At 34.8% G+C, this 27,358-nt stretch overlaps 1 protein-coding gene across 1 annotated transcript in view; it reads left to right on the top strand.

Annotated features, from left to right (window-relative positions):
- WASF1 (WASP family member 1) overlaps positions 1 to 18,562 on the top strand; it is a 118,714-nt gene extending 100,152 nt beyond the window's left edge. Inside the window, 7 exon segments of the mRNA XM_051997535.1 lie at positions 5,974 to 6,127; positions 7,195 to 7,312; positions 9,110 to 9,282; positions 11,287 to 11,466; positions 12,454 to 12,865; positions 12,868 to 13,084; positions 17,636 to 18,562. Of these exon segments, the coding sequence (XP_051853495.1) occupies positions 5,974 to 6,127; positions 7,195 to 7,312; positions 9,110 to 9,282; positions 11,287 to 11,466; positions 12,454 to 12,865; positions 12,868 to 13,084; positions 17,636 to 17,793 (1,412 nt within the window). The 3' untranslated portion in view covers positions 17,794 to 18,562.
- The last annotated feature ends 8,796 nt before the right edge of the window (positions 18,563 to 27,358 follow it).

Raw genomic sequence — 27,358 nt, 5'->3', positions numbered from 1 at the left:
GATGGTCAAACTGGAAGGAAGAGAACCAGGAGAGATGGGTACTAAACCTAAAAGAAAATCAAAGAAAATGATGTCAGGCTTCAGAAAGTTCAAGAAGAATGAGGACTGAGAAAGGCTATTATATTTTACAATTAAGAGGTCATTGATAATTTTGGAGAGAACAGTTTCAATTAGATAATGAGGTGGAGAGCCTTAATAAGAGAATGAGAGGAACAGAAGTAGAGGTACCCAGTTGTTTGGGATTTTTCAGGGAGTTTAGGCACAAAATAGGGGAGAGATACAATGATACTTAGTTTAGATGGATAGACTAAGTGGGGATTTTTTGAAGATGGGGAGACATGGGAATGTCTGTATGCAGGAGGGAAATGATCAGTAAGAAGGAAGAGAGTAAAGATTAGTAAGAGGATAGGAATGATGGAGCATTAGGGAGCAATCTGCTGGGGAAGATGTTTTAGAATGGCATTACTTGTGCATAGAGAGGGGTATGACTTGGCAAGAGGGACCATCTCTTTATATGAGAGATTAAAAGAGAAGATAATGATGGAAAACATCTAATTGACTTGAAATGAGGAGGGGATAAGAATGCTCTCTTGGCAAATGACTTAAATTTATTTTTTAAAAAGTAAAATGTGAGGCATTGAGTCACCTATCGAGCAGAAGTTTGAAGAAGCATGAAAAGTTTTGTAAAAGCCTGGGTAGTGAATGCACAGTGAATTGATTAGGGAGATATAAAAGTACCTCTATGCTGCAGTGAAGATCTAGTTGATATTACATAACTTAAAGCTGTTTTTATGTCTTGTCCTACTCAGCACAATTTATTGAGTTTCTCCAGTTTTAATTCAGCATCAGAATATAATATACCAGTACCAACAAGGTAATCCAAAGTTGGTGTTTGGCAGGGCAAGACTAGTTATAATATAATGAGGCAAGGGACTTCAGAAAAGTGTCAAGTTTCATTGGTTCCCTGAGAGATAAAAATGAAGACTTGAAGTGATTATAACTGCTCAATTAATGGCCTAGGAAAGAACTGAGAGATCAAGGGTTCAAAAATAGCATTGAGAATGGGATATGATGTTTCAGGGCAGAAGGAGATGTGGAACGACAAAAGACTGTAGTCAGATAAGGGCATTTTAGAGTTCTTAAACATAAAAGTGAAATACTTAGTGGTGATTGCATGATTGAGAACATAATTATTCCTGGATATAAACAGCATAGGATGGTTAAGTAGGTCATGATACACAAGTATGCTGAAATACCAGGAGATTTTGCTATTTGATGGTGTCCTAGGCTAGTCCTTGGACAACAAACACAAGGTGATCCATAAGATCTGGCCCAATGGGTTGAACCCGTCAAAGTTTGTACTCTGCTACCATTGCCTTTTAGAACATAAGATCACATGATCATCACAGTGGACTTGTGTAGTGACCTTACAGGTAAGTTTTTAAAAATGCATCTAAAAAACTAACAACTTCAAAATATCATCTTTCCAACTCTAAACCTCTTAACTCCAAATAAAATGTTTTGAATAATAGTTAATATATAACATATAAATAATATCTATGCTTGCTAATATGTGTTGTATTTATATAGTTTTTAAAGCATTTTCTTCACTACAAATTGCTAGAGATGGTAAATATATCATTCATCCTTATTTTTCAGTTAACGAAATAGACTGAGAAAACTTAAGTGATTTGCCCAAATTCAAACAGCCAGTTAAATGTCAGAACTGAGATTCAAAAACAGGACATATGAATCCTGTGATCCTTTATTCTACTCTTTTACTTAAACTCATTTTCTTTCCTTCATACAAAGACAAAAATTAAAATGAATTCCTGCTCTCCAGAGGCTTTAAGTATTATCCCAAACAAATTAATAAAAGCTTATCAGATCACATGAAATTATATATAGTTTTTAATTACATGATGTACTTACAGGCTATTTCAGGAATTCAAATATTAAATAAATATATACTGTTTATCACTATTGAATACTGTGAATGAATTTTGAGATTCAATAATAGTTCACAAGTATACCATTCATTAAAGTTACAAAGAGATTTACATTCACTGAATCAATCACTTCTATCAAAGATCTTGTGATCCAGTTAGAAATATAGTACCTATATGCAAGAAATAGATAAATTAAAAATATGAGGTCAAATGTAATTGTCTATATGAATAATAATTTTTTTAGGAGTTGCGAAAACACAAAGATTAAAGAATAGCTAGGAAAGTCTTTAAGGAGGAACAAAGATTATAGGGCAACTACCAAATGAGTTAAATTTCCTCATTTCTCGGGCACCTGGATAATGCAGTGGATAGAACACTGATGTTGAGTCAGGAATATTCCTCTTCCTGAGTTCAAATCTGACCTATAATACCTACTAGCTATGTGACTCTGAGCAAGACTGAGTTTGCCTCAGTTTCCTCATCTGTAAAATAAGCTGGAAAAAGCAAAGGCAAACTACTCCAGTATCTTTCCCACAAAACCCCAAATGGGATCAGGAAGCGTTAGCAACAATTAGAAACAGCTAAACAATGGTAAAGACCATAAAGGATTTGAATGCATGGAAAGCACTGAGGAGGACATTTCAGGTACATGAAGAACTCACAAAATGCATAGAGGCTGAGTATTACTCATTCAAAAGCTAGGAAGGAGGATGAATTAGCAGAAATGGAAGAGCTTGTATAAGGGAGAAAAGACTGGATAGATAAAGTAGGGCCAGATTGTATTGTTCAGTCATTTCAATGGTCAGAAGTATACTGGTAAGTGTCTAAAGTCATATTTGAATTCAAGTCTTCCTGATTTAGGGCCCAGCACGCTATCTACCAACCACTTGGCTATCCCAAGGCCCAATTAGGAAGGGTCTTAAAAATCAGTATAAATTTGGAGTAGATTCATGATAGGATTAAGAGACAATTAATCTGATAGTAATATCCAAGTGTGACCACTGAAGAGAGACTAAGTAATCTTAGATAAAAGGTTAAGGCTCTGGATTAAGGTGATGCCAATTGGATGAAAGGGAAAAATACAAAAGAACTATTGGAGATAGAAATGACAAAATTTGATAATATTAGTACCAAATATGAGAATATAACATATGAATATGAGAAAAGGAAAAAATGAAAGAAGATATCAATATTTTGAGTCTTGAACTTCATAGAATATATTGCTAGCTATAAAAAGTAATACATATGCATATTTTTGCTTAGGTAACCCTTATCTAAAATGTATTTTAAATTATCTGATGTATTCTACCAACAAATGTATATAGTATAAAGCAAGATCACTCTAGATACATACTTGTATATAATAATGATAAATGCCTATCAGACTTTCCAATTCTGGCAGCTGGCATAAGTTTCTTACATTTGAAACTGTAAATGCAAGTATGTCAATTTTAGATATCAAATTTTTAGATTGAATTTGTAACAGTGCTTTTGTTAGAAATAATTATCCCACATTTATTCTTTTCTCCTACAATGATACATAATGTAGTTCTGCAATCGTATGTAGCAAGTCATTAACACGTGACAAGATTACATATAGCTTCCTTAGAAAATATATGTCATTGTGGAGAAGATGAATCTGAAAGCTAATTTTGTAGCAGGATATCTCTGACAAGGCTCGGATATTCAAGAGATGTAGGCGACTAACAATAATAGTATTAGAAATTGCTAGAGCAGAGAGGTCTAAAATAATGAGGATTGAGAAAAGGCCATTGGATTTAGCAATTACAAAATCGCTGGTCATTTTGGAGAGAGCAGTTTCTATAGAATGATAAGGTAAGAAACCATCAGAGTAGCAAAGAAGACCAAAAAGAAGAAAATGACAATTGTTGGACTAAATATGGAGGACAAGAACACAAATTAACTAATTAGTAAACACTTATTACTCCTTATGGCCAGCACTGTGCTAAAATACTAGTGATACAAATATGGGAAGAAAGATAAACTTTGCCCTCAATGAGCTTATGTTTTATTGAGGAAAGCAGCACATGAAGGGAGAGAATGCTGGAGCTGTGGTATGGTTTAGAAACATTTGTTTAGACTTAATTCTGGGCAAAATAAAGCAGAGTCCTCCTCTCAGAGCCCAGGGTACCAGGAGCAGTGTCCAGGATCTGGTGAGAGAGGGATGAGGAAGATGACTTAGTATAGTGTCATGGTTTGGAAAAAACTCTTGATAGAGCTACGAATTGGTCCAGCCATCTTGCAGATTAACTTGGGTATATATTCTCAGTCACTTAACATGCATATTCTTTAACTCAGTAATGATACTATTAGGCAAGTTCAGAGGGCGCTTCAGTCAAGCAGAACAGCTTTGGATTAATGTGCTGAAAACAGAAATGCTTATGTGTATACGTATATATTTATAGGTTTATGTAATAGAAATTCGCAGCTTCATATGCAAGCCTCTTTTTATTTATTTGTATTCAGAAACATTAATTTATCTCTATGTTTGCACCCAAAAATGTGTCCTTTTTGCTTTGCTATGTTTGTCTTTATTTCATTTATCATGAGAATGTAATCAAACTCTGAAATGGACTGGGTATGGAAAGAGAAGTCGGACTACCTTGTATGCACTTAATAAGTATTTGTTCATTTATCAAGTTTGTAATAGCAAAAAATTAAAATTAACACTCTAAAACATATCCTTTTTGTTTTGTTATGCATATATTTATTTCATTTGTGATATGAATATGTTCAAAATGCTGAAAGATACTAGTGTTTAGGAAAGGAAATCAGACCACCTTGTAGGTGCTTAATAAATATTTGTTGAATTAAATCATCATGTTTAAAAATAATTACAAGTACAGGACTAAAGGGTCAACATAATAGAATGCATAAACTTTATGGACCATGCTGATATGCAAAATTTTATTACAGAAAAAAAGGTAGCCATTTATTTTTATTGGAATTTAATGAATAAAAATTGCTTAAATATTACAACATTTCATAATTTTAAGAGAATCATTGTTTAGATTAACTACAATCAAGTGTACTTTCCAAGTTGTAGACCCTGTGATTTTTTTTTTTAACATGGGCACTTCAGTGTAAACCGAGTAAGGAAATTTATTTTCATCATCCCTGTGTCTACTACATCCAGTTTTTTTCTTTTGGGAAAATGGCCTGTTATTTTGCTTACCTCTTGCTAATAACAGGATAAAAATTTTTGTTAGAACTTGTCTGCTTTTTTGTTTTCCTTCTTACTCATGCATTTTGTAGTACTCAACCAAATAGTCATTTCACTTATTCAACAAATATTTATTAAGTACGTACTATGTAGAAATACAAGATACTATAAGTTGTAGGAAGAAGAAAAACATGGTCTCTACTTTCAAAAAACTGGTTATAGTCAGGTGTTTATATGTGTGTGTTTGCATATGTGTGTCTATCTACACATATATATGTATATAGTGTATATGTATACACATACACACACTCACACTCTTACTTTTTCCCTTATGTCAGAAAACGACTGTTGTACTCATTTGCTTATGGTGTCAAATTTCATAAAATAGTGATTTCCTACTTTGGACTTTAACCAAGCTTCAGTATTTTCATAAACGTGATCTTTTTTGTATATTTAATAAATTTTAAATAATGTCATATACATCCAACTATGAAAAGAATATTTTTATAGAACAATAAAATAATAACACAGTTCAACTAATTGCATATGTTGTTAAGGTGAATTGAACAAAAAATTACCTAGAATGCCATCAATGACTAAAAACAGAACAAGATTGGAAGAAAAGGGGAGGAACAAAAGAGTATTTGAAAATAAAAAGAACAAGAGATGATAATAACAAAAGAACAACAACAAAAAAAAAAACCTAATACACAAAGCTTACTGAGCCCTGCTGCCTATAAGGCAAAGTGTATGTATGTGTGTGTTTGAAATATATTTAGTTACCAATATAAAACAAAATAAAACATTTGATCATCCTCCAACTTTGTCTTTCTATTCCAGTGTCATTACAAGATATCACAATGAGAAAAGCTTTCCGAAGTTCCACAACTCAAGATCAGCAGCTGTTTGACCGAAAGACTTTGCCAATTCCATTACAAGAAACCTACAATGTTTGTGAGCAGCCTCCACCTCTCAACATACTCACTCCTTACAGGTAGGAACTTGTACTAACTTTAATCAAACTTATACCCACATGGACAATTAGTGTCAAGTGAAACTTTTTTTTAAATAGAGACTTTCTTCATGAAATACCTTCAGTTTATTTTTAAAATGTTTAAAAAATTCTTCCTTTCCTTAACACCCAAGCACTGAAGTAAACCATGATTATTATGCATAGTTACAGTAACTACTAAAACAAACAAAAAAACCAAATTTACTCTTGATAACAAAATATCTTTTTTAGAAGTTTTATTTAACATAATTTTTTTTAGTTTGTAAGTTTTCTGCCTCAAAAATACTTTTTCACTGAAAGTACTTTTATATGACAAATTGAATGAATAATCATTTTCTCCAAATATTGTGTTCCTTTTGAACCAAATAGTTTCTTAAAAGCCTGAGAGTTACTTAAAACTGTAAAGCATTTATATTCAGACTATTAGAAAATGTTACCATTTAACTGACCTTTAGAAACTAGTTATCATTGTTTGTTTGAAAGATTAATGAAATTTAGAGTATTGGAATAAAATATCCCAAAATTCTTGATTTTGTAAGACACTGTCAACCTGGGTGCAGAAAGAATGGGGATGGGAGGAGAAGAGGAGATAGGGAGGAAGGAATTAAAAATAGGAACGGAGAAAAAGTAATCATCTTTTCAGAATTTGCAAACCTCAGAGGGCCTATTAGTAAAAAAACAAAAACAAACAAATAAAAAAAAAAAAAAAAAAACAGTGTGGGGATATATTTTGACTGTCCATATTTTAAATTGAATATTTATAGCAGACCATTTTAATTAACTTTAAGTACCCTTCCTATTTCCACTTTTCCCCTGAGTTCTGAATGTCCAAAGTATCCAATGTAGTATTACCCTGTATTGAAGCAGTTGTTTCTCTTATTTCATGTTTTGGTTTACTTAATATATTCTCTGTGTTTTATCTTCATGAATTCATTGCTTTTCAAAAAATTGTTCAGTAATTTCCTTTTTTCATGCTTCGTAGCATTACATTATGTTCATATTTTAAGGGTTCTAAAATGTGCTTTAATCTGAATTTTTTTTTACTTCAGGGATGATGGTAAAGAGGGTTTGAAGTTTTATACCAATCCTTCATATTTCTTTGACCTATGGAAAGAAAAAATGATACAGGATACTGAGGACAAGAGGAAGGAAAAGAGAAAGCAGAAGGTATTTTATTTCCAACAGATTTTTAAAAATCAGCTCTTTTTATTTTCTTTTGGGGATTGTTTTTTATCCATATGAAATACCTTCCTCTTTTATATTTTCAGGTAATATAGCCAAATATGATTGTTTTTCAACCATATAGGGGATATTAGAGAATGTAAATGAGTCTTTTCAAATTTTGGAGGGGAAGGTAAGGTGACAGATATATTGCCAAATGACATAACTAGGGCATCTTGTCCTTATAACAACATACCAGTAATTCAAATTTAGCATATACTCAAATATCACAAATTGTCTATGTAATTCTAAATTCTTCTGAAAAACTAAGGTCCTTCTAAACCCTACTTTTGACCATGAAGTTTATTAGGCTAAAAAAAAAATGCAAAAGTGAACAAGGAAACTTTGGTAAATCATAGGATATAGATGTTTTAAGATTTGGGGATGATGAGGTATGTTCTCATTAATTTATTTAATTCTCTTGATTATTTAAGTAGTCCTTTTTGTTTCAGTCCATACTGAGAATCATTCTCAAATATGTAGATGATTGAACCTTAATATACAGGAGATAACTGAATTTTTCTTTGATAATTAAGAATCTTGCAGTTGAAAGTGGTGGTGTAGATGGTAAGGAACTCAGGTGAGGACCAGAACTCAGAAGTTCTTGAACTCTTTAAAAAGGCTAGGTAAGCATGGAATATGAGCAGAATATTTTTCGTTTTGTTTTTACTAAATTCCCAATATAACTCTCTGTTATTGTTATTTGCCTTTTTCTGATAAAAGCTGGATTAGAAAGGCAAATGACTATGTAAAAACAAAAGAAAATTGAATGAAAAATATCATTAAGTAAGGCATCTGTCTATCTGGATTCTCCCTAATTCTTTTTGCATAAATGTAGAAAATATAGAAGACAGATGGAATCAAGGCCAGCATGAAGTAAAATTCTGAAATTGGAAAACTTTCTATTGTCCATCATTCTGCCCCTTAAGCCATTCTAGGCTTCCAGTACCTTCAGAATGTTCTACTTTTTTTCATTGGAGTCAGATTGTACCCTGTGATCCTTTCCTTGTGTCATAGGTTCTTAAAGAAAAGCCCAAGGATCTTTGTGGCGTATCTAAGATTTTTAGGGGAGCTGCAGGATCAAAACTGTTGTCAGCCTATTATTAAGATGTTTTAATTCCTTATATGGTGGATATCGATAGATGTAATCTATAGAAACAAAAGTTCTTTGAAGGATCCTCAATAATTTTTTAAGAATATAAAGGAGTCCAAAGATCAAAGTCAGTGAAAACTGCTGTGCTTAGAAAATGTAAATGTTCTGTATTTTATTTACTGAAGACTTTGTTCTGCTGTGTGACACTGGATAGCAGTGCATTGCTTGCATAAAATAATCCTTCCCAGTATTTTTAGATAGCTAACTGTCTTCTTTAACAGAATCTAGTTACCTCATCTATCTAATTAAGAAAATAACTAAGGGACCCTGCTAATAGTAGAAATTCCAGGCACTATGGGGAGCTAATGGGGTAAATAGTTTTCATTTAGCAGCATCAAAAACAAAAGCACTTTGTGTTTGCATGAGGGAAACAAAGTCAGATTCCAGTTTAAATATGCAAGGAATTTGGGGGTTAACAAATGAAGTAGTCAAGAATTTAGCTCAGCAAACTAGCTGTAATGTCTAGGAGAGTCTCAGGATGTTTTAATTTTTTGTGTGCTTTTGAGCATTTTATTTTGATTCTTTATCAGCTCTTATAAATTTCAATTACCTTTTGGCTTTGTTTTTGTTTGCTTTTGTTTGTCTTCCAGCAGAAGAATCTAGATCGACCTCTTGAACCAGAAAAAGTGCCAAGAGCACCTCATGATCGGAGGAGAGAATGGCAAAAGTTAGCACAAGGTCCCGAGCTTGCAGAAGATGATGTCAATCCCTTACATAAGCCAAGTGAAGTTGCTAATGGCCCAGCTTCTCAGTTTGAACCAAGGTTCCTTTTCTTTTCTAGGTGTTATTTTACAATAAAAAATCTTCTTGCAAAAGTAAGACTATAGGGGCTTCTAAATGGCACAGTGAAGAAAATAGCACCAGCCCTGGAGTTAAGAAGACCTTAATTCAATTCTGGCCTTAGACACTTAACAGCTATGTGATCCTGAACATGTGACAACTCCAATGGCCTCCCCTCTCCCCCCGCCCCTCAAAAAAAAAAGTATGATTATAAAAATTGTCACTGTAAAGGGCAGTCACTCAACAAACATTTATTAAGGAGGAGGTTTTTCTTAGAGTTCTGGCCTCTGTAGAAAATTCTGGGGTAATAATAGAGACGTGAACTCATAGATATTAATGAGTATTTTTTTTTTTTTTTTACTTTCTTTGTATCTCCAGCACTTAGAAATTCCATTATAGCATAAAGTAGGCATTTAATAAAGACTGATGATATAATGTTGACTGCAAAGGTAGATATGGAGCCCTTGACAATGAGTTAACATGAGAAGCCCTGATTCATACTGATGTTACCAGTAGAAAGATCCCCTGGAGCTTCGTGATGGGGCATAACATTGTTTTTTAAATACTAATGATTTGGTGGTATAGGGGAAACAGAACTGCTTCTAGCATCAGAGGAACCAGATAAAAACCCTACCCCTGACACATACTACTTAAATGCCCTAACATTCAGTTTCCTCATCTTTAAAACAAAGGAGTTAAGACTAAATGCTTTCTGAAATCCCTTCCAGTTCTGTATCTTTTCTGTGTGATCCTGTCTGTAGGATTATAGTTTGTAGATTATGGGAAAGGAAGCAATATGTAAGAGAAATAAAAAATAAGTGAGTAAAAAGCAATAATAGGGGATAGAATGGTATAGAATTGTTCATTAAAAGCATGCATCCATTCTCTCCTCCAAGTTCTATTGGCCGTCTTAGAAAGCAGCAAAAGTTGTAAACCCAGACAGATGCTTCAGGTCAGTCATAGGAAATTCTGATATGGAACTAATATTATTATTCCCCTTTTATATGAGAAAAAAACTGAGGCCCAGAAAAGGTTTTAAGTGATGTGACTTTATGAGCAGATTTCAAGGAATAGAATTTTGAGTGAATAGTAATACTATAAATGGAAATAGTGGAGGCAAAAAAGGTAAAGGATATTTAGGAAGAAAATTGAGAAGCCTGTTGTATTTGAGATGTTTGGGGACTCTTAGAAAGAATTGTCCTATCAGCAGCCAGAGGAATAAGCTCAGACAAGTAATAAGACTTGGAAATATATATTTGGTAGTTATTTTTATAAAAAGTAAGATTATTAGGGTCAAAATGGAGAGACAGACAGAGACAGAGACTGACTCCATGACAGAACCTCAGGAAACACAACTTAAGGAGTAGGAAAGAAGAGTGACTAGAGAAAGAGACAGAGCAAATTATAAAAGAAACAGGAACAGAATCAGGTTAGTGGGGATGTCTCCAAGTCAAAAACATGGAAAAGTATCCAGTAGGAGGGGAATGATCAACAGTAAGAAGGTGCAAAGAAGTCAAAGTGGGGGATTTTAAAAACTTATTTGGGGATCATTAGAGATCTTTAAGAGAAGAACTTCAGTCAATGGCAAAAACCAGATTAAAGGGGTTGAAAAAAGAGTAAGTTGTAAAGCAGTGGCGGCAGTAAGTGCAGGCAACTTTTTCAAGCTATTTAACAGAAGAGTGGAGGAGAAAAGGGGTTAGAAGAATCAAGGCTTTAGAGACTTTTTAGGATTAAGGAGATGCAAGGCTATTCATAAGTATTTTGTAGGAAAGCATCTTCTGTTAATGCTCAAAAATCTGAGAATCTTAAAAGTCTTCCTGCAGTATTAAGCAATTAGAGCTTTAAGATTTTTGAGATCCCTAGTATTTTGGAAAGATTTTCAACAAAAGTGGATTTTTAAAAGTTGTCACTTAGGTGAAATAACTCATTTTCCAATGTTGTTGCAAAAAATTAGACACTAACACACTAAATATTTTTTATTCTTTAGACCTCAGGCATATGTGGATCATATGGATGCCTCTTACTCACTTTCTGCATTACCATTTAGTCAGATGAGTGAACTTCTAAACAGAGCTGAGGAAAGGGTCTTAGTGAGACCTCATGAGCCACCTCCACCTCCTCCAATGCATGCAGCAGGAGATGGAAAGCCTGCACCTACTTGTATCAGGTAACAGAATTAAGTACATGGGTAATTATTTCAGTTGAGAAGAGCTGCTACATTTTTCCTCCAGTAAAGTATTCCAATAGAAGAACTTTACATTGATGAAAAAAACTTACCTACATTTCTCATTTCTTAGGAAGGATTTTGCCGAGTACATATGAATAATACCATGCTATCTAAAGGGAGGGGAAAGTGGAATCTTGTAAAAGTTTCAGTTTTAAAAGACCCAGAGATGGAAGCAAGTAAAATGGTTGAGATATGGTGATGAATATCAACAAAGTGTTGGAAAAAGGACTGTTGAAGGTGGAAAATCAGATGCTGTTCATAATCTTTTTCAAGTGTTTATGAAGCTTAGATTCAGTAACTGACAGACTAATTTAACAAATTATAAATTCTTAAGGGAAGATGACATGCATTACAAATTAAAAATGAATGTTCATTCTAGGCTCTATTCTTGGGAAGATATGTGGTTCTTATAAACCTGCTTCTACCAAACGCTGTATATAATAAGTATCATTGGTTTAATTGAGAATGTACATACAGGAACCAAGCCTTTATGATTGAATACAGTCCTATTTGGGCCACAAGGATTTCTATAAATACAGTAATAGCATAAACGTACTTTATCTCAATATAGGCTTAATCCACTTTTCTTACTAAAATGTAGTACATAAGTGTAAGAAGAATTTATTTACTAACTGGATCTTGCATGAGAGTTAAATGACACTGGTCTAATGTGAAATTATAATTATCAAGGATCGATAACCATAGTTATGTGATTCCTGTTTGTTATTGTTATTATTAATGTTCTCGTTGCTATCCTTTTCTGTCCTTTTCCTGTCTTGCTACTTACCAACTCAAATCTTCCCACTTTTAGAGGAGCCTGTAAATATTTACTGATGGCAAATGATACCGGTTAGCGAAAGCATTTGAAAATATGTTTTAGATTTTCTGTTTTTATTAACTGATTGGGGCATATCATTGTTGTTTCAGCTCTGCTCCAGGCTTGGTAGAAAGCCGGCCCCAGTCACCAGCCACAGGCAGAACAGCAGTGTTTGTGAGCCCCACACCCCCACCTCCTCCACCTCCTCTTCCATCTGCCTTGTCAACCACTTCATTAAGAGCTTCAATGACTTCAACCCCTCCCCCTCCAGGACCTCCCCCACCTCCACCTCCAGCTGCTGCTCTTCAAGCTCCAGCAGTGCCGCCCCCGCCAGCTCCTCTACAGATCGCACCTGGAGTCCTTCACCCAGCTCCTCCTCCGATAGCACCGCCTCTGGTGCAGCCCTCCCCTCCAGTCACTAGAGCCGCCCCAGTGTGTGAAACTGTACCCGTCCATCCACTCCCCCCAGGGGAAGCGCAAGGGCTGCCTCCGCCCCCACCCCCCCCTCCCCTGCCGCCCCCCGCAGCATTCGGCCAGCGTCACCCGTCACTGTGGCAGCTCTTTCTCATCCTCTCTCTGGAGTGCACCCGCCCCCCTCCGCCGCCCCTGGGCCTCACGCCCCCTTAATGCCTCCATCTCCTCCATCACAAGTTGTTCCTGCTCCGGAGCCAAAGCGCCATCCATCAACCCTGCCAGTAATCAGCGATGCCAGGAGCGTGCTTCTGGAAGCAATACGGAAAGGTACCCTGCCCCTCTCCTTACAAAGGGGGAGGGGGGTCTTGGAAACTTGGGCCAACTTTCACGGAGCAATCAATGCGCTTTACATTGGTAAACGATTGTAAATGATTGTCAATTAAAGGGGGGGGGGGGGTTGCTGGTGTTGGAAACTTGGGCAAACTTTCACAGAACAATGCGCTTTACCTTGGTAAAGTATAAATTAAAAGGGGGTGTGGTGGTGGTCTTGGAAACAGGCAAACTTTCACGGAGCAATCAATGCGCTTTACATTGGTAAACGATTGTAAATGATTGTCATTTAAAGGGGGGGGTTGCTGGTGTTGGAAACTTAGGCAGACTTTCACAGAACAATGCGCTTTACCTTGGTAAAGTATAAATTAAAAGGGGGTGTGGTGGTGGTCTTGGAAACAGGCAAACTTTCACGGAGCAATCAATGCGCTTTACATTGGTAAAGTATTGTAAATACTTTGCATCTGCTGGTGGGTCTGCCTACCTCAAGTCTCTCCCTACTCCAGTCCATCTATCGCTGAGCTTCCAGAATGATATTCCTAAAAGGCTGGTCTGCCCGTGACATCCCCCTACTCAGTAAACTCTAGCGCCTCCCTCCCACTTCCGGATCAAATATAAAATCCTCTGTTTGGCATTCATAGCCCTTCATAACTTAGCCCCACCCCCTACTTTTCCATTCTTCTTATACTTCAGACCAACATATACTCTTGGATCCCATGACACTGGCCTTCTTACAGTTCTTCAAACAACAGAGCTCAGTTCCTGACATTTTCTCTGTCCCCCATGCCAGAGCAATCCAGCTCTTTCTTTTCTCATCTCTGCCTACTGGCTTTCTTCAAGTCTCTTCTAAAATAACATTTTCTATCTACCAATCCTCCTTATTTCTATTGCTTCCAGTTTTTAAATTATTCCCTATTTTTTCCTGAATCTTTGTACCTCTTTGTTTGCTCCCCATTAGACTGTGAGGTGAGCTCCTTGAGAGCTCGGATTGTCTTTTGCCCCTTTTTGTATCCCTCACACTTAGCATAATGCCTGGCACATGATGGATGCTCCATGAATTTTTATTAACCCGCATGTTCTTTAACAGATGCTGCTTTATAATCTGTTCAAACAAGCACTCACCCAATCAAGAAGCATTTAAGTACCTTCTATGTGCCAGGAATTCCTACTCAAGTTTTCACTCACTATTAGTTGAGCTTCAGAGAATCACAGCATTAAAGATTTCCGAGTGACTTGAGGGGCTTTCTAGTCCAACCCATAAAAATAATCTGCTCTACAACATTCCTGAAAAGTGGGTCATCCAGACTTTGAAGATCTCCAGGGTGGAGGGACAGACCGTCCTACTCAGAGATAACTCTTATTGTAAAGGAATTGTTTCCTGACATCAAACTTGCCTCTCTCTAACTGCCTCCCACTGTCTCTAGTTCATCCTTCTATGGTCAAACAAAATGTGTCGAATCTCTCTCCCCCATGACAACCATTCATTTGTTTGAACAGAGAGCACTTCTCTCCTGCAAGTCTTTTCTCCAGGCCAGATATCTCTAATTCTTCCACCAATCCTCAAATGGCATGCTCGAAAGGCCCTTCACCATCCTAGTTGGATGTTCACCAGATAATCAGCATCCTTCCTGAAATATGGCACCCCATAATTGCCTCATGAATTTTCCCTGCCTCTCTTAATGTGAAGCCTAATGTCACATTAGTTTTTAGTTTTCTTGGCTGCCATATTGAGCATTTGCAGTCCGTTGAAAGCTACACGTATTTGCCAAATGAAATATCAAGACCCTTATCACCTTATACTTATGAAATTGATATTTGAACCCAAGTTTAAGACTTTACATTTTTCCCTATAAAATTTCATCTTAATAATGACAATAATAGCTACCATTAATATAGCACTTACTATATACCAGACACTGTGCTAAGTGCTTCACAAATAGTACCTCAGTTGATCCTTACAACAGTCCTGCAAAGTGGGACTTTTCTTATTCTAATTTTGCAATTGAGCACACTGAGGCAGACAGAGACTTTCCTAGAGTCAAACTGCCTGAGACAGAATACGAACTCAGGCCTTCTTGATTCCAGTCCCAGCACTCTATTCACAGTACCACCTGGTTACCACTAATATTACTCGATGTGACAGAGTATTTGAGCCTGTCACGTTTTTTGAAAATTGACTCTGTCTTCAAAGTGTGTCAGCTGTCTCTCTCAGCTCTGTATCATCTGCAGATTTGATAAACATGTCATGTCTACTTTTATCCAAGGCATTAAATTAAAATGTTAAGTTGCACAGGTAGCTAGATGCCTGCAGACCTCTTTTGCAAGTTGACATAAATCTTTTTAGATATGGCCATGTAACTAATTCTGAATGCAACTGTTTGTACTATGGCCTTTCTCCTATCTCTGAATTATTTTTCCATGAGAATAGCATGAGAGCCTTTATCAGCTGTTTTGCTTAAAAAAAAACTAGGTAAGAAGGATTGCTTTCATTCCCTGGAATCTACCAGTTTATTAACCTTGTCAACAACAACAAAAAAGGATATAAGATTAGTCTAGCATGACAATTTTTTAAAATTCACTTTCCCTCAAGATTTTATTAGAGTTGTGCCTTCCTATACCAGACATAGAAAAATCATTTACACTTGTGAAAGTATGTTCCTCTTAGTCCTGCCCCTGGGTGGGGCCAAGGATAGAGCCTGGACTGGGGCAAACCAGTCCATTAGCTCCGTATTCCCAGGCAGAATTTTGGGAGCTAAGGAGAAAGCAATAGGGTAGAAGATGCTCTAAGGGAATAGCCAGAGGCCTCAAGTGACTCATATAGAACAATGGTGTTAGATAGAAAAGCAAACGGGGACTACTACACCACATCCCTGCAGGCTGCAAAAGACTGACTTAGCTTTATGGTGAAATGTGATCTGTGTCTTATTGTATTTTTTGTTAAGTATTTCCCAAAGGGATATTTAATCTGCTTTGAGCTTCACTCACAGGCCACATATTTGACACCTTTGATGTGGAATATAGGCTTAGTTACCAGGGAGATTATACATTGTGTGCACATACACGTTGCATATAAACACATGCATTTGGGTATGTATCTGTGCATACATATGTACTTGTGGGTATATGTACACATACACCTATGCATGTGTGTGTTTTGTGTATGTATACACAATATCTATCTCTATATATTACTCATACACACACAAGCTTATAAGTCAATCGCCCAGAAATAGGAGGCAATTATTTGGATCGAAGATCAGGTCAGGCAAAATGGTCCAGGACTACAAGTACTTGAATTCAAATCTTGCCTCAGACACTTAGCACTTGTGTGACCTGTGCACACTACTTAAACTCTCTCAAGCTCTTTCTCCTATCTAGAAATGGTGCTAATAATTGCACCTACTTCAGTGGGTTTGAGGATGGAATAGGATAGCGTGTGTAGAATGCTTTACAAGCATTACAGCACTATATAAATGCTAGCTCTTTATTATTGTGATTACTAGGTTTCCATCATTTCCATCCCAGCAGCCAGTTCCTCCCTGTTGGTGAGAATAAGATCCTGAACAGAATCTCTCCTTGCTGGACTCTCCATCTTTTAAAGGATGACATTAACTTTAAGGCAAATTAGGACATCACTGGCCGTTCTGCCATTAAAAGAAAAAGATTTCCAGAAGATGTCCACATAATTGAAATCTTCCATCATTGCTCTGTTGTAACTCTTGCCAGGCTTGTGATCTGTTCCTAAACTCTTCTTCATCTCTTTCCTTTTTCTCTACAAAGAATATGGTTTGGAATAGTCTTCAGATTTCTTTTTTACAATAGTGTAAGAAAATATCTCCTCCTTAATCATTTTGTTCCTGGATCTCATTTAATAAAGACAGTTGTGGGTATGTCTGGGGCCTTTTTTCAAAAAATCCTATATTGTGTAAGCCCTCATTATAAACTTAATGTTCTACTAAGATTAAATCTCTGTTGCAAGACTTAGGAGAGAATAAAGCCAATAAATGGAACATATATTTAATACTGATGAGAGGTGACCAGGTGGTACAGTGGACAGAAGGAAGACCTGTGTGACCCTGAGCAAATTGCTTCATCTCTGCCTCAGTTTCCTTAACTGTATAATGGGGATGAGAGCAGAAAAGCAGCTACCTTTCAGGATTGTTGTGAGAATGAAATGAGATAATTGTAAAAGTGCTTAGCATAGTACCTGACACACAGTAGGAATTATATAAATGGTTATTTCTTCCCCCACTCTGCTTAATTTATGTAAATAATACTGTGCCACGAACCTCTATAGACAGTAACATCAATGTAGTCCTATTCTTTTTTTTTGTATACCTTTTAGGTCAGATCTTTTGGGTCTGTGAGTTTTTAAAGGATTTTTGTCTAAGTCCTTGATGCCATCAAAGGTGCCATTTAGCAAAAAGAACTCCTGTCTCTAAAAATTGTTCCCTTGCGTTCTTCTTTCTGAACATCTGGCCATGTTATTTTTCATGTCTGGTGAATGTGTTAAAGAAAAGTTAAGATTTGGCCCTGTTTTGCACACAGGTATTCAGCTACGAAAAGTAGAAGAACAGCGTGAACAAGAGGCTAAACACGAACGCATAGAAAACGATGTGGCCACCATCTTGTCCCGCCGGATTGCTGTGGAATATAGCGATTCTGAAGATGATTCAGAGTTTGATGAAGTGGATTGGCTGGAGTAAAGAAACATCCATTGATACACAACCAAACTGAATGCAAATGTCCATTGTGGTGCTTGTTGTTTGCAAATGGTTGGTCATTACTAGTGTTTATATTTTTTTCCCCCTTCAGTCCTTTTTTTATTTGGATCCTGTTTTTCAGTTTACAAGAAAACTAGCACATCTTTCAAGTTAAGTGTATTATGGTGGCTTTTTTTACTCTTTTTTTTTTTTCTGGAAAGAACATACTTTGTTCATATAGACCACTAAGTATTAAGCATGGGCAGCTGTTGCTAGAGTAGCAAATTCAATTTGATTTTGTTTTTTGTTTTTTACATTTCTTAATTGTGCACTTTGTGAATTTTAAGTTAATGAAGGTAACTGAGATTGAAATTCCAAGGGCAGCTGTATGTATTAATGAGCCTTATTCCATTTTAAATAATGTCAAGAATTAAACCTATAAAGAGATCACTACCTTGATTATGTGAGTACACTAAAAAAGGACAATAGTATGTAGTACCGAGTACAATTCAAAAAAAAAAAAAAAGAATGCTTGAGCTTTTTTTATCTTTTTTTTAATTTTTAAATAATTATGGCCTTATATTTGAGTGTTTAGCAGTTTCCCTTCCCCTGGCACTCCATCCCTTAAAATACATATTGTGTGTGATACTATTTGCCTGCCTACAAGAGTTTGATTTTTCCATATGAAATATTCTGACTGAAACATATTGTGTAACTTATATAACTGTTAAGAATAATAGTCTGATTTAATAAATGGTTCATTTTAAATGTTTTAAGTTGTTACTTTTTAGTCATCCTCAAAATGGTGATATTAAAACCTCCCAAACTGACGAGATCACAGATTGATTTGGATTAAAAAATTAGGATTTACCTCTTTTTAAATCTTAAGCTATACAGTGTTCTTTTAAACATGAAGGAATCATTTGGACTATTACATAGGATAGCCTGTTGTTTTCCCTAAAGTTACAAAAAAGATGATTTCACAATTCAGATTGTAGAACAAAATGCAAAATTAGCTCTCAAATTTGGTTACATCTCTTTTAGATTCAGTTTAACTTCAACATCCTTAGAACCTGACACCAATTGGGCTTTTATAAGAACAGTAAGAGCAATTTGAGTCCTCTTATTTTAGAGGGGAAAAAAAGATGACTTCATAAATAAAGAAAGCAAATATGTGACAATAATTCATGCCAAAGTTCTTAATATGGAGAACAGATTTGAGAATTTAACTTGAAAAGAATTTTAAAATGTAGAGATTATTACATTAAAGAGAAAACCAACTGATGATGTTTAGAATAGAAAAGAAGAAATTGCCTTAAAATGCAGCAAGAGATATTTTGTTAGTTACATAAAATAATGTCCTGGAATTGTTTGACCCTGGAATAGATTGGATACTTTAGGTATGACCTTGCTGGTAGGAGATGGCCCAGGATTAGATGACCTTTTGAAGTCTTCTCCAAACTTATAAAAATGCATATAATTAAAATTTGTCTTAGTCCAAAAAAAAGGTCTTAATTAGTTCTTCCCAGTGTGTGTGTGTATGTGTACGCACGCGCGCACATGTGAAAGACAAAGATTGGGAGTATTCTTTTAGACTCAATTGTCAAAAGAGATGAGACTAGTGCCCTGTACTATGTGCTGCACTTACTAAGAAAAAAAATGAAGCAGTCCTGGAATCAAGAAGCTTACTTTCTGCTGAGTAGTATATGGCATATCCAAATAAGCAAAAGCAAAAACATACAAAGTAATTGCAAGAGACACGAATGACTGAAGGAATTAGGAAAGGCTTCTCATAGGAGAAAAAGGTAGATAGAAGAAGAGAGCATTCCAGGTAGGAGACAGAAATGTGTACAAGAACAGCATGGAGACCCGTTTGGGAGATTACTTGATGGGGAATAATCATGTCTAGAAATATAGCTTAGAGCCATAGTGTGAGGGACTTAGAATGCCAAATACAGGATTTTGTCTTATTTTAAATGCAATAGAAAACCATTGAAGCTTATTGAACAGGGGAGTGATGTAGTTACTCTCTTGCTTTAACAGTGGTCCTCAAGCTTTTGTTCTCAATATCTTTATCCTATTAAAAATGATTGAGGATCTGTCCAAAAAGTTTTTGTTTATGTGGGTTATAGTTATAGACATTAATCACATTAAAAAAAAAAAACAATTATGAATTTGTAGACTTTCTGAAAGGATTTCAGAGACTTTGAGAACCACTGCTTTAGGAATACCAGTAGTTATTTGGAAGACAAAGCTAGGTAAAAGACATCTTCCTGAATTCAAATCTGGCCTTAGTCACAAGCTATGTGACCCTGAGCTAGTCACTTAACCATATTTGTCTTGATTTCCTCATCTATTAAATGAGCTGGAGAAGGAAATGGCAAACCTCTCCAGTATCTTTTCCAAGGAAACCCCAAATAGGATCATGATGAATTGGACACAGTTGAAAACAGTGAACAAAGTTATACAGAAGATAGATTGGAAAATAAAATTGAGTGTAGGGAGATTTATTTGAAGGCAAATATAACAATAAAAGCAAGGAGTGATTGAGCAGATTGAACTAGGGCTGCTACGAAGAAAGTAAAGGAGATGTATGCAAAAGAATAGAGATGGACGTTAAATTAGCACCTGATTGGATATGGGGTGAGGGGGAGTGTAGAGTTGAAGATAATCCAAGTGTGTGTACCTAGGTGACTAAAAGGATGATGGGGAACTTAACAAAAATAAGGAATTTAGGAGGATGAGTAGTTTTATGGGGAAAGATAATGAGTTCTATTTTGGTGGCAAGTTTAAGATGCCTTTGGGATTTTCAGGTGGAGAGATCTAGCAGGTAATTGGAAATACAGTAATATGGTACTAGACCGGAGTTGATTAGGAAACGAAACATTTGGAAAGTCTAAAAGAACAAAAGTGAGTCTGTAAATCGTAAAATTACAATATTTGTCCTAATTACTTGATGGACTTGCAGAAAATTACTATGAAGACTAAAGTTAGACAGATGTTGCCCCAATTTTAAATATAGACAAATCTTCAGCCTCAACATTAACTTCAACTTAAAGATTTAAAAGAATTCTGAAACAAAGCCTGAACTCTGAAACAGCCAGTTTACCAAAAAGCAAAAATGACTAAGTAATTAATCTTTAGCAGTTAGGTAGCACAGTGGATTGAGTGCTAGACCTACCATTAGGAAAATCCATTTTCCTGAGTTCAAATCTGGCCTCAGATACTTACTAGCTGTTCGACCCTGGACAAGTCACTTAACTGTGCCTAATACCTTACCTATAAAATAAGCTGGAGAAGGAAATGGCAAACCACTCTAGTAACTTTACCAAGAAAATTCCAAATGGGGGTCACAAATAGTCAGACATGACTGAACAATTATCATTAAATTTCTGTAAGGAGGAAATTGTGTCCAATAGGTATCATTTTCTTCCCTGATAAAATGACGTATTCAGTATATCACCTTTACTTTGTTTTCACCCATTCATTATTCATTATGATCTTTGACCTTCAGGAACACTTTGATTCTATCCCATATACTTTTTTTTTTTTTTTTGGCCGAGGCAATTGGGGTTAAGTGACTTGCCCAGAGTCACACAGCTAGGAAGTGTTAAGTGTCTGAGGCCAGATTTGAACTAAGGTCCTCCTGACTTCAGGACTGGTGCTCTATCCGCTGTGCCACCTAGCTAATATTTTTAATAAACAAAGATGTAGTGTGAACTATACTGCTATTGATTTGACATATGACTTCCTAGAATATCTTCCCCCAGGGTATTAGGAGAAGGTAATGTCTTCCACCACCATCCCTATTAATTTTTTCCTATTCCTGTCATATCATTAGTGTAAAGCAGTGGTTCTCAAAGTGTGGTCCAAAGACCCCTAAGATGTTCAGAAAGTCTGAGAGGTCAAAGTAATTTTCAAAATAATAAGAAGGTTTAATTTCTAATATGGCCAATTTGAAAGGTAATATCTATACACAAAATTTTTGGGGAAGTAAATCTTAAATAATTTTTAAGAATATAAAAGGAATCAAGACCTATAATAATCTAGTATTTGATGAACCCCCAAACTCCAGCTTCTGGAATAAGAACTCACTATTTGACAATACTTGCTGGGAAAACTGGAAAATATGTTAGAAACTTAGCATAGACTTATATCTCACCCCCCACACCAAAATAAGGTCAAAATGGATACATATAGGATGATACCATAAACAAATTAGGAGAGCAAGGGATAATTTACCTGTAAGATTTTTGGAGAAGGGAAGAATTTATGACCAAAGAAGAACTAGAGAACATTATGAAAGGCAAAACAAACAACTTTCATTACATGAAATTGAAAAGGTTTTGCACAAACAAAACAAAACAAAAACAGAAACAAGATTAAAAGAGAAGTACAAAGCTGGCAAAAAAAAAATCTTACAGCCAGTGATTCTAAGGTCTTATTTCTAAAATTTATAAAATACATAAATTTCTAAATTTATTTAGAAATATAAAATTTCTAAAATATATAAAGAACTATATCAAATTCATAAGAATACAAATCATTTTCCAATTGATAGTCAAAGAATATGAACAATTTTCAAATGACAGAATTATAGCTATCTATACAGTGAAAAAATGCTCTAAATCACTATTGATTATAGAAATGCAAATTAAAACAATTCTGAGGTACCCTCACACCTCTCAGATTGACTATGAAAGGAAAAGATAATGATAAACATTAGAGGAAATGAGGGGAAAATTAGAACACTAATACATTGTTGGTGGAGTTGTGAAATGATTCAACTATTTTGGAGAGCAATCTGTAATTAAGCCCATAGGGCTATAATAAAACTGTGCATACCTTTTGATCTAGCAGTACCACCACGAGGTCTGTATACCAAGGAAATCTTAAAGGAGGGAAAAGAACATACATGTGCAAAAATGTTTATAGTGGCTCTTTTTGTGGTAACAAAGAATTACAAAATGAGTAGATGCCCATCAATTAAGTAATGGCTAAATAAGCTGTGATACATGAACAAGTTGATTTTAGAAAGGCCTGGAAAGATTTACTCATGCTGAACAAAACAAGCAGAACCAGAAATACATTGTACATAGTAACAGCAAGAATGTACAATGATCAATTATGAAAGACTTGGTTCTTCTCAATGGTTTGATGATTCAAATTAATTCCAATAAACTTTGGATAGAAAACTCCATCTGCATCCAGAAAAAGAATTAAGGAGAATGAATGAAAATCAACACATGCTATGTTCACTTCTTTTTTCTGTGTTTTTTTTTTTCTCCCATGGTTTTCCCCTTTTGCTTTGATTTTTCTCTCTATATATGATTCATAAAGCAATATGTATTAAAATAGATTAATTTTAATAATATAAAAATTATATTTTTATATGATATATCATTACTTATATATAATATTATGTAATTATAATATAATATTAATTATATGATGTTATATATAATAATAGTAATTAATTTTTAAAAGAGTACAAAAGGGTTCTAGGACCAAAGAGGTAGAAGACTGCTGGAGAGAGAGAACTCCTATAAGAAAGCAAGCTTCCTCTCCCCTAATTGATTATCAAGTATTCTTTTATTTGCCTGAAGCACTAATTGAATGGTTTGCTCAAGTTCTTTTAGAATAGTAGATGCAGGAAAGGACCTCGAAGAGAATTGAATCTAACCCCTTCATTTTATAAATTGGAAAACAGGGAAAGAGATTGAGATTTGCTTTAGATCACATGGCAAATAAGTGCCTTGAGAGACTTGCTCACCTGAAGTCTACCACTTTAGTCTACCCACAACACCACACTGCCCCTTATAGGTTGTCTGTGTGTCACAGATAGGCTGGAACCCAGGCCTTCCTGACTCAAAGGCATGGCCTTGGTCCATTAAATTGAGCTCCATACTAATTTTTGTTCAGAAAACAAATTTGTGATGGGAAAGTGATATATTAAGACATAGAACATTCACTGCTGGGGGAAAAAAGTTATATAATGGCCACATCATTAGCTGTACAGAATCTATCATTAATATGTTATCAGGAAATTACAAAAGCCTATTTAATCCAAAATTCTAGTTCTATAAGACTATATCAATGGAAAAATAAGTTGAAAACTAAAACATCAGAAAAGATTCTAATGTACTCATCTCTCAGTCGTTTTTATAATCTTTATTGAACTAATCACCTTAAAAATTTCTATATAAATCAAATGATTTTTAAAATTATAACTTCTTCATCACAATGAAAATCCAAACAGATTTAAAAGTTAACACAATCAAATCTCACTACTTCAGAATTAGGACTTTAGGCCGTGGGTGGGGGTGATTCTCCATGTCAATGTCAACTGTAGCAGACAGTTCCGAACTCCCAAGAGATGCTCTTGTGCAGCAGGGGAGGAGGATGTCAGGAAAGGTTGAAGATAAATGGATGGTGGCAGGAGCAATGGGAACAACAAGAAGCAAAAAGAAGGTAGAAGCTAGATTTCCTTAATCTAAAGGAAAAAAACCCACTAAATTTGGACAGAAAATCCCTGGGCCTGAATTCTACCTCTGACATTTACAAGTTGTGTGATTTGGAGCAAATCATTTAATTTCTTTAAGTCTCCCTAAAAAATAAAATTAAAAATAAAGGGATTAGCTAGATTATCTCAAAGACACCTATAAAAACTGGAAATTAGCAGCAGCTTCATTATCTGGGAAGAGATGGATTTTAGTACTAATGATATAAAAAGGTATTCTGTAGATACACTGGTAATAGGTCATTCAGAAGGAAAGGAAGTTTGTAAGTTGGGGGTTACCTATATGAGAAACAATTCTTGGTTTTTTAGTAGCTCATGATTTCTTTGGGGAGATTTCTTTTGGGGAGTAGCTCATGATTTCTTTGGGGGAATTCTTTTTTGAGTTCAAATCCTACCTTTGATATTTATACTCAAAAGGAACATAAGGTGTGCAAATTTAGAAAAGTCTCCAGTCCAAATGTTTATATGGACTTTTTGTGTCCTATCTATAATAGAGCTTTCTGGGCTTGTGTTGACTAATCAGCCATAATCAGACACACTGTACTTTGATACATACATAGTGATGTCAGTTGGTCCCTTAAAGCAAGAAGAATAACTACTACTTGGTAAGCCACTTAAATTCTCAGTTTTTTTCATCCATAAAATGGAGATGATTATATGACCTCATGAAGATTTGTTTGTAAAGTCCAAAAGAGGTAACATATAATTCTGCGAATCTCAAAGCACTATATACTTGTCAACTATTGAGAGAAATGATTATTTTTCCTCTTATATTAATAACTAATTATTAAATCAAAATTAAGGTGTTTCCTTTTTATTTGCTCATTCAAAAAACCACCCCCAGTAGGTTATCCAGCCAGCCTCTGATGGATATTGCTTATAGATAAGATTGCCCATACAGTGGGAACCCTCCTCCCAATTAAAAGATTTTACAAACAGAATTTAGTCTAGATGAGATCTTGCCATTAGGAAATAAGCCTTGACTTTAATACCTTTCATTAGAATTTAGGGTGAGCCACCTTATGAAAGGAAAAACCAGCCAGAGTAGCCTGGGTAGAGATGAATTCTTTTGTCCAGATTGCTGGAAGTGGCTGAGTTTCATGTTTATCAGGTCATGTTTTTAGCAGGAGGAACTGAAAACTCTTTGCCCATCTCATTAATATGTCTACTCCTTCATTGACTGTTAACCAGAGTTGATTTTCACCCTTAGGTATTCCCCCTTTTCTAAAGGCTTTTTAAACATTCAATGTTCTCTTATAGAAACTATTTATCAGGAAATTTCATTCATCACACTATTATTATGTCACTTTATGAAACTCTTTTCAAATGAACTCCTATTTGCTAACTCCAATTGAGCTTTTTTACTGTTCTCACTTCAACTTAAAATAAATGTTATTTTAATTGAAGTAGCTATTCAAATATATGTGTCTATATATATATAGTACATATATATATATCATAAAAAAGGAATGAAAACATGAAAAACAAGCATGAAAGATGAGAAATGATCACAGAGCTTCCAATGTTTACCATTTGTTAGCTATAGCTCCCAAAGATATATAAATTAATACGAATCTTTCTGACCAGTTCTGTGTAAGTAATGCGTTCGTAGGAAAATCATCATAGGTACTGAATGAATGCATCGGAAAAAAACATCAAAGAAAAGAAAAACAGCTTTTAAAAAACAAACTAAAATGAGGAAAGAATATCAATATAGATGTTAAATTTCCTAGAACAATTGATTCAGAAGTGCCATCCGTAGCAGTAGATACTGTCAAAGAAATAATACTAAGTATTTCAGAGAAATTTCAGGTGGATAAATAAGACATTCAAAGAAATAAACAGATCAGGAAAATCACAAGACCAAACAAGAGAAAAGCAAAAAGAAGCAACAACAAAAATTATCTGAGGAAATTAATCAAGATTAAAGCCATATGGAAAAAAGAAATGGAAATAATGAAAATAATGACTAATACAAAGTAGACACTAGAAAGCCTCATGAATTCATGGAAGTAACCAACAATAGGCTGAAATTCAAGCAATGCAGTTAGAAACACAGGTTCAAAAATATCATTGAATTATTCAAGCTTTTGGAAAATATATTGACTCAAGTGATAGGCCACGAAAATAAATTTCAACCTGGCAATCTCTGAATTACTGACCTTCCTGAGAATTTAAGGGGGAAAAAGAAAGTTGGATCTTATTTTTTAGGAAACCAAAGACCATTTTTAAGAATTGACAAAAACAGATAGTTTAATATAGACATAGTGAGGGGAAAATACAAAAGGAATTTTTTAATCAATAGTTAAGGGATATGAACATTTTTTAAAAATATTTTTCAATTGTATTTTTTCCAATTACATAAAATGATAGTTTTTGACATTCGTTTTTGTAAGATTTTGATTTCCACATTTTTTTCTCTCTCCTTCCCTTACCATATCTCTTCTCCTCATGATAACAATTTGATGTTATACATATACAATCATTTTAAACATATTTCCATATTAGTCATGTTGTGAAAGAAAAATTAGAACAAAAGAGAAAAACCATGAGAAAAATAAGCAAACTAAAAAGGTGAAAATAGTATGCTTTGATCTGCATATTCCATACTCCATAATTTTCTTTCTATCTTGTTGCAGATAGCATTGAATAAAACACTTTTTAACAAAAACAAACAACCATAAGAATGATACTTCAAGTCAGTAAGATGAGAAATAAAAATTAAAATAACTGAAGTTTCACATCCTACTGGAAAATTGGCAAAGATGATTTTTTCCAAATGCTCTTTTTTTCTCAATGTTATTTTATTTTTGCAAATACATGTAAAGATAGTTTTCAATGATTTTTGTAAGATTGTGTGTGCCAATTTTTTTTCTCTCTCCCACCCTCACTTCTCCTTTCCTAAGACAGGAAGAAATCTGATAAAGATTATATGTGTATGATACTTTTAAGCATATTTCCATATTTGTCATGTTGTACAAGAAAAGATCACATCAAAAGGGAAAAAAGGAGAAAGAAAAGATAAACAATAAAACAAAAGGTGAAAAT

This window comes from Antechinus flavipes, chromosome 4 (genome assembly GCF_016432865.1).
Source record: "Antechinus flavipes isolate AdamAnt ecotype Samford, QLD, Australia chromosome 4, AdamAnt_v2, whole genome shotgun sequence".
Classification (NCBI taxonomy): Eukaryota; Metazoa; Chordata; class Mammalia; order Dasyuromorphia; family Dasyuridae; genus Antechinus; species Antechinus flavipes.
This window is presented reverse-complemented; position numbering and strand designations above follow the sequence as displayed.